Raw genomic sequence first — 9165 nt, 5'->3', positions numbered from 1 at the left:
CCTTTTCTGATGTGCGTCTTTGAGCGACCCGTTTCAAAGCGGCCCCTTTAAATACAAAGGAGATGCGTCACACCCCGCCCACTCTCCAGGTCGATGAGTTCACGGTCGGTTCAACTCCCCACGTTCGGCCATTATTGTAGTTTGATTAGAGATATACGATTATATACGATACCTTCAAAGAACATTTTTATTCACACGTTAATAAAATGTCAACAACAGAAGACTTGTCCATCAAGCCTTACATATTCGAGCCAGAGCGAGCGAGTTGATAAAGACGACGACGAACCTGCAGAACAACGTTTTCAATCATATGGATGTATTGGTATGTGAGTTAACTGTTTTGTGTTATTAGTGAAAGTCGACTATTTCTCTTGTTAAAACAAGCACACTGACAAGATAAATGACTACGGTCCAATCTTACCACAAACAATCTGTATTGATGATATGATACGTTTAGAAAAGCATAAATGACCATTGATGAAACTCAAGAACAATAATACTGCAGACGTGTAACGTTACTTCAAAACCAAAACAAAGAAAGACAAAGCCGGTACTGCTAAACCACGACCACCATGTGTTTTAAGAAAGTAAAGTACTTTATTTTTATTAACGATATTTACAGCTTATCGAAATGCTCTGTTCGTCGTCTCCAAAGATAGAAGGAATTTACCCCTCATTCAGACGAAGTCGATCGGCAAACCCTTCTGTATAACGTTACTGGCGGAGGTTGTTGAAGTGGGAATCCTTGAAGTGCTTCAGGTCACTAACGTACATCCAACAACCGAACATTTTGACTTGCCCTCTCGTAACTTCTGCATCATTGAGCTCGGACTACAAAACCGGAGCGAGAAATAATAATGGCGGATTGCTCGAAGTGTTGGACCGGTCGTCAAGGTCCTTATTTGTCAGTTCCGCTGCAAATACGGTGACGCACTTGCTCAAAAAAAACATCATAGAGAACAGAAAAATCTGAACAGGTTGAAAAATATGACCAAAACAGAATATAAAGATATAAACGAATCACCTGAAGAGAATAATTTCATCTTTTCTGTACTTATAAACACTCCAAATATACAACAAAATGCATTTAAGGGCTAAAAAAGTGGATTTTGCATGATATGTCCCCTTGTCATGTATCGTCATATTTACCTCAGAAAACCCACATAAACTCGTTAGTCAGCTAGAAAAACAATAACTCTAGAGAGGAGCATTTTACTAAATATATACACCATATTACATATGCATTATAATCTTAATGTTCTTCAATATTTAATGCATTTTTTAATAAATCTGGCAAGATTTCATGACAGCCACCATTTAAATGTTTAAATTTCATATAATCTTCTTCTTATAAAATTAAATAAAGTGTAATTTAAGTGTTTGTATAGCTACAAAACAGTTCATTATTACCTTCATATTAGGCTAATGAAGACTATAGGCTACAACTAGACTCCCATAAATTACAGCATTAGTTAAGAGATTTAATTTCCTTGAGAAAATTTGCCATTTATTGTAACTGATATCCAAAATAATCAATATTGAATCGAATTGCAAGCTTGTAAATCGAATTGTGAAATTTGAGTCAATAGACCATTTCACAAGATGTAAACAACACTGGTCCAGAAGCACTTCCTGTTTCAGTTTGTAACTGTTTTCTTTATTTCACATGTAAAGAAAACATCTTAAAGATGTTTGTTTAACTTTTTGATTCAGTTTTAAATGTTCTGTTGGTTGTATTTTATCCCAGCTTTTATGTAGTGTTAAAAAACTGAAACAGGAAGTGCTTCTGGACCAGTGTTGTTTACATCTTGTGAAATGGTCTATACCCAGCCCTAGTTATTATTATTATTGACCCTAATTATTATGGTAAATGATCAGTGTGGGCAGTGCTTTAGGAAAACTGTTCTGCAGGATCATAAACACACGCATCGTCTCACACATCTCATCGCACAACATTTGAAATAAAGCACAGATTGGCTTTCTACCCAAACACTCTCATCAACAAGAACATCAACGACAAACAAAGACAAATATTTGCATGTTTTGTAGACTTTAACCCTCTGGGGTTGTTCGTTTCAGAGTCACACTCGGGGTGTTCGGGTCCAAATGGACCCAAAGGGCGGGATTCATATTTAAAAAAACAAAAATCATGATTTTTTTTTTTTACTCGTTTTTTATAATATTTTTTCTTTTCTTTTTTGGTGTTTTGAGAAAATTTCAAAAAAAAAAAAAATGTATAATTAGTATTAATGCAATAATTATGACAAAATGTCCCCCCATTGAACATAATAGAAAAAATATTTAAATTTTTTATTTAAAGCTGTATTTCATTTTAGAGTCAAGCCTAGGCCTCATAAAATCAATTTTTGAAATGTGGTGGACAAACTGAGCATTTTAAAAATACAAAACACATGTATAATCTGAATTTTTGGTGTGTTTGTGTATAAAAGTGTGTTTGTGTATGTGTATGTGTGTCTGGATGTGTCTGTTTTGCACTCTTGATGTTTTATAGATTCACCCCTTCACTGTTGTGTGCTTTTTTTCAAGATCGTTGCTGATTTGTAGATTGTACGCACAAAAAAAACTCAGTATTTTCACATTTTTGCCAATTTCCCATTCATTTTCCATGCGGGTCCATTTGGACCCGAACACCCCAAGTGTGACTATTTTTTTTACAACCACTTAGACTACTCACATCCTGTCCCCAATTTTTTTGGGTCTTCAAATACCAAATATCAACAAAGTCACCAAATTTCGGACCATTCCGAGGAAGTTGTGATTTTTAAAAACTTTTTTATTTAAATTCTTCGGGTCCATTTGGGCCGAACAACCCCAGAAGGTTAAAAAAGCATTCGATTCAATCTGGCATGATGTCTATACTGTACAAAATCCTACAAACTGGCATTTGCGGGAAAACTTTGATTTAATAAAATTTCTGTACAGCAAAAATGTGGTGAAAATCAGGAACCACAGAAGCGCGTTCTTCCAGCAGGGCCGTGGAGTGTGTTTGTGTGTGTGTGTTATTCCAGCAGGGGTGCTCTCTCTCTCTCTCTCTCTCTTATTCCCTGTATTCGCTCTTGTGTTTTGCAGAATCACCCCAGCAGTTTTTCCTTGTTTAAACACTTCTTGAAATAATGACCTGCTCTTTCTTGCTATGTTGGAAAACATTGCTTTTGTCTTTCTTGCTCGGGGATTCAAGACTCTAAACAAGATATAGAACCATTTAAGTCTTTCGTCTGAGATTACGGTTATTTCCTGTAAATGTACAGTACACTTGCTGTGAGCTGTTCTCTTTCTGCAGGCCTGGCTCACCGAGATTAATGAGTTCGCTCAGCAGAACGTAGTGATCATGCTTCTGGGGAACAAGGTGAGTAAAGTATATCCTGAAATACTACAGATACAGCACTGTCCTGATCTGAAACCTGTATTTGGATTAGCCATGCATGTAGAACATCAGTTCGTAAATAAGTTATATAGAAAACATTGATAAGCTAATACATAATGCATTGTTTATTGATTGATTTTTCAGGCTGATGCCACTCATGAAAGGGTTGTGAAGCGAGAGGAGGGTGAGAAACTGGCCAAGGTGTGTTATATCAGCACACAAACACACTTACACAGTCATGTAGACATAAAAAAAAATTATTGGTGTAAAATCTTTTTAATGAGGTAAATGCAGCTTTAAATGGGAAACCGGCATCACATTATGCAGGTTTCACTCAAACATTTCATGCATTACCTGTTTGTTTTTCCCGTCACGCTGCAGAGTAGATCATGCGAATCTCTTGCCTAATTGAGCGTCTTTATTGTCTTTGAGAGGTTATTCCGTTTAAATTACTCATGCATATGACACACACACACTTACTTCGAGCTGAACTGTGTAGGTTTGTAACTAATTTGCATAATTCCAGTCTCTGGTGTTGATTGGCTGAGCAGCGCCTCTTAGCTCCGCCCTCAAACACTGTAGTGTATCTGAGACTGAAGAGTTCGGTTCGTGACAAAGCAAATCCACTTTGATGAGATTGATACGGTAAAACACACGCCATCGTTACTGTTCGTATCACTGTGTGTAAAGAGCTGAGATTCACATATGATAATGATCGCTTTCTGACCAATCACAGCAGAGCAGCTCTCAGAGAGGCGGAGCTTAGAGAGGCCGAATGACACTGTTTACACGAGAACGCTCGCGGGTGAAAATGTAAAAATATTTGATCGGATGTGCCTTTTGTTTACACGGCGAAATCTTAGGCTATGTTTACACCTAAACTATCTGAAGAGAAAACGCAAAAGCGGCGTTGCGTTATCACTTTTTATTCTGCGTTCAGACGAGCGTTATGGGTGGGAAATCCCAACCCGATCTCACGGGAATTCGTACGAATTTTACGAGGTGGCTAATTCGTAACAATTCATACGACCTCACTCGTACAAATTAGTACGATTTTGCTAAATCGTACATATTTTGCGAATTGGCCAATTCGTATGAATTCGTACGAATGACTTACCCCTGACCACGCCCCTAAACCTAACCATCACGTGGGTTTAGACAAATCGTATGAATTTGTACGAGTGAGGTCGTACGAATTAACCACTTTTTAATCACTCGAATTGGTCGTGAGATAGGGTAGGAAATCCGCATGCATATGGTGATGCAAAAGTGTGTTAAATTTGATGTAGTGTGCGCTCCAGACGGCTAGGTGGCGATGTGAAGCACTGCCACACAACAACACCAAGTCCGCGCGCCGGCGTACAACCTTCCGTCTAGCAGACTTTTGCGTTTTTACCCTTTAGACGGGAACGCGACGGTGGAGCGTTTTTAAGATTTCCACTCTGGAGGGTGTTTTCACTTTTTTTGCGTTTTTTAAGCCCCAAAAACGCCGTCGCCGTGTAAACGAAAAGGCACATCCGATCAAATATTTTTACGTTTTCTTTTACGTTTTCACCCGCGAGCGTTCTCGTGTAAACAGGGCCTTAAAAACACTCCACTGCCGCATTCCTGTGTAAAGGGTAAAAACGCAAAAGTCTGCCTGACAGTGAAGGTTGTATGGCAGTGCTTCACATCGCCACCTAGCCGCCTGGAGTGCACACTACATCGAATCTCACACACTTTTGCTTCACCATATGCATGCGGATCTCCCACCCAAAATGGTAGTCTAAACGCAGAATAAAAAGTGAAAACGCCACGCCACTTTTGCCTTTTCTCTTCAGATCGTTTACGTGTAAATATAGCCTGAGAAAAAAGAGCTGATGCTGTAATGTGGATTATGAGAAAATTAAAGTGTTAATTGTCATAGGAGACCTTTAAATCGGCATAATAGGGACCTTTTAAAGGACTTCTGAAGCACTGATCTCACTGTTTGTAAATGTGATATGCATTATGTCGATGGATCATTTGTGCATGCATATTTTAAATTAGACAAATGTTGTCTTTCTCTCTACAGGAGTATGGCGTTCCCTTCATGGAGACCAGTGCAAAGTCAGGTCTGAATGTGGAGTTGTCCTTCACTGCTGTGGCAAAGTAAGTCACTCGCTAAATCTGTGCATGATAAATAGAGCCGAGAATATCACACTCTTATTTTTGTCACATCATCTAAATAAATGCACACACACACACACACGTGGCAGCCGATGCCTTTCCAAATTCAGGACAATTTTTAAACGTAACTACAAGACTTCATTAAATACATTTGCATGCACAAAAGCTGCATCTTATTCATTAAACCACCCGTAATCCAATTTAAGTCATGCTAAATATGCATTTACATTTACAATACATTTAGGAAGTCTTTTATGCTCACCAAGGCAAGATTGATAATAATCCTAAATGTTTGTTGATCATCAGATCCTCATATTAGAGTGATTTGTGAAGGATCATGTGACTAATGATGCTTTGATCACAGGAATAAATTACACTTTACTGTATATTCACATAGAAAACTGATGATTTACATTATAATAATATTTCACTGTTTTAATGCATTTTTTATCAAATAATTAAAGCCTTGGTGAGCAGGAAAAAAACGTAATTATTCCAAACTAATGACCGGTAGTGTAAACATACAGCAAACGTTTATCGGCAGTGACTTACAATATGCATCATGTATACTGTCTGTATATTCTGCAAAAGGAAGAATATACAATAAATATGCATTGTGTAGAGTAACTCGCACATGTAAATGCAGTTTCAGCCTCTTCTCTGTGTAAATGAGTGTAAAATGAACAAAATCACAAACTTAGTGCAGTTAATGTGTGTTGAGAAAGCGTCGGGAAGTGAAGGCCAGATGTTCTGCTTACGGGGATTTATCTTTACATTTACAAGATTTTATGCAAAAGTGTGTCTGTATTTGAATAATATAATAAAATCAAGGCCAGAATACCATTACTAAACACCAATTACACTATTGCATTACATTCAGTTTGAGGGAAAACACTTAGATGAAGACTGTGTTATTCACAAATGCAATTAATGATGTAGCCGTGAAGCAACTGATTAAACGAGTAGTTCACTTTTGCTGATAATTTACTCTCCCCCATGTCATCCAAGATGTCCACGCCTTTCTTTCTTCAGTCGAAAAGAAATGAAGGTTTTTGATGAAAACATTCCAGGATTTTCTCCATATAATGGGCTTCAATGGGGTCCAAACGGTTCAAGGTCCAAAAGACAGTTTCAGTGCAAACTACAAACTGTTCAAAGGGCTTTAAACGACACCAGACGATGAATAAGAGTCTTATCAAGCGAAATGATCCCTCATTCAACGAACGAAATGACTCGAAAAAAGATTTGTTCATTTTGATGAACGAGTTCAAACAGGAGAGTCACGACAGAGCAAGCCGAGCATTTGTGCTTATAAAACTTAAACTTTGTTATTTATTTATTAAATGAGCGATCGTTTCACTTGATAAGACCCTTATTCATCGTCTGGTGTCGTTGAACAGTTTGTAGTTTGAAAGTGTCTTTTGGAACTTGAACCGTTTGGACCCCATTGAAGTCCATTATATGGAGAAAATCCTGGAATGTTTTCATCAAAAACCTTAATTTCTTTTCGACTGAAGAAAGAAAGACGTGGACATCTTGGATGACATGGGGGCGAGTAAATTATCAGCAAAAGTTTTTTTTTTTTTTTTTTTAAAGTGAACTACTCCTTTCATAATGGAGAAAAACATGCTGTTGGATCATAGATGCTAAAGTACATCAGATTACAGTAATCACACGGTGTGTGTAGGTGTGTTTGCATCATTACCAGGTTTTCCTAATTCCTTCATTGAATCTTGTGCTTAAATGTGTGCTAATAAACCTCAGGCGTTGAGTTTTCCTGAGGATTGTGCTGTTTCCCTCAGGGATCTGAAGCACAGGGAGATGAAGGAGCCGAACGAGCCCAAGTTTCAGCTGCAGGAGTTTGTTAACAAGGAGATGAAGGGAGTCGGATGCTGTCGCTCATAAACCCGTCTCATTGTCTGTGTGTTTCCACTCTTTCATCCTCTTCTCCCGCATAAATTGGAGGCTGTCAGATATTCAGTGTCTCCGGAGACTTTCATTTTCAAACACTGTATTTTTTCTTTGGACCTTCATGCTCTTCACAGCTCGCAAACAGAGAAGCAAGCCGTCGTCAGGGCGGTCGGCATATTTACATTGATAAATACGGGGAAGAATGATGTTCGGTCCTGCTTTCTGACCCGCCGCCTCAAGCAGATGTGAATGTGTTTATCTCAACGTTTGCTTCGGTGTATCGCATCATCACTGCTTTACTTCTGGTGTGTGTGTTAGAAGGTAAAACACACAGAGAACTGAGGCGTAAAATCAGAATCTGTGCTTTCAGTCTCATTCATGCTAATTGAGTCCTGAGGCACTTTCTACACACTTAAAGGAGTAGTTCACTTTAAAAACGTTTGCTGATAATTTACTCGCCCCCATGTCATCCAAGATGTCCACGTCTTTCTTTCTTCAGTCGAAAAGAAATTAAGGTTTTTGATGAAAACATTCCAGGATTTTCTCCCTATAATGGACTTCAATGGGGTCCAAACGGTTCAAGGTCCAAATGAGAGTTTCAGTGCAGCTTCAAAGGGATTTAAACGACTCCAGACGATGAATAAGGGTCTTATCAAGCGAAACGATCGCTCATTTAATAAATAAATAAATAACAAAGTTTAAGTTTTTTAAGCTCAAATGCTCGCCTTGCTCTGTTCGTGACTCTCCTGTTCGAACTCGTTCATCAAAATGATCAAATCTTTTTTCGAGTCATTTGGTTCATTCAACGAACGAAATGAACGAATTGACTCGATAAAAGGTTTGTTCATTTTAATGAACGAGTTCAAACAGGAGAGTAAACATCCAACAAACAATTGGTAGTTGATTAAAGAAAGGGTGTTAAAAGGCACAACTTAAATGTCAAAACTAATGTCCAAGTAGGGTTCAATTGATTCAATAGCGTTTCGATAGCAAAAGTAAAGAACTGTATGCTTGTACGTTCCAAAAGCTTCCTTGTTCTTTTCTTGTGTTTTAAAAAGTGAGAGGCGGCCATCTTTTTATTCAAACTTTCTCAACAACTGTCAAAATAAAAGACCCTACAAAATAAAGGATCCTAAATCTAACAAAACATTCCAGTGCTCCAATAGCACAACAATTTAGATTAAACTAAACTCAAAATAGCTCCTACACACACAGAACAGAGCAAGGCAAGCATTCATGCTTATAAAACTTAAACTTTGTTATTTATTTATTTATTAAATGAGTGATCGTTTCGTTTGATAAGACCCTTATTCATCGTCTGGAGTCGTTTAAATCCCTTTGAAGCTGCACTGAAACTCTCTTTTGGACCTTGAACCGTTTGGACCCCATTGAAGTCCATTATATGGAGAAAATCCTGGAATGTTTTCATCAAAAACCTTAATTTCTTTTCGACTGAGGAAAGAAAGACATGGACATCTTGGATGAAATGGGGGCGAGTAAATTATCAGCAAACGTTTTTTCAAAAGTGAACTACTCCTTTAATGATGTGTGGAAAAGTGGTAAAATTATATTAGGGAAATTATGCACATCTTTCTGTTTTTAAAGCCGTTTTTGGCCAGACTTTCTCTTTTTAGTGACCAAACCATCTCACATTCCTCTAAAGCTCATCGAGGTCATGAACATGTGGAACTTTTCTCTTTATATTATGGGCGCTTGTTTCC

The 9165-nt window shown here is 37.9% G+C and overlaps 1 protein-coding gene across 1 annotated transcript; it reads left to right on the top strand.

Moving 5' to 3' along the window:
* Positions 1–3237: 3237 nt before the first annotated feature.
* On the top strand, positions 3238–7875 carry LOC148997560 (ras-related protein Rab-26-like). The gene is made up of 4 exons (XM_089122727.1): positions 3238–3367; positions 3530–3586; positions 5439–5515; positions 7336–7875. Exons 1-4 carry the CDS (start codon positions 3350–3352, stop codon positions 7436–7438), a joined length of 255 nt encoding a protein of 84 aa, XP_088978853.1. The 5' UTR covers positions 3238–3349; the 3' UTR covers positions 7439–7875.
* The last annotated feature ends 1290 nt before the right edge of the window (positions 7876–9165 follow it).

Source organism: Pimephales promelas, chromosome 2 (assembly GCF_988280905.1).
Source record: "Pimephales promelas chromosome 2, fPimPro1.hap1.1, whole genome shotgun sequence".
In the NCBI taxonomy this organism is placed as follows: domain Eukaryota; kingdom Metazoa; phylum Chordata; class Actinopteri; order Cypriniformes; family Leuciscidae; genus Pimephales; species Pimephales promelas.
This window is presented reverse-complemented; position numbering and strand designations above follow the sequence as displayed.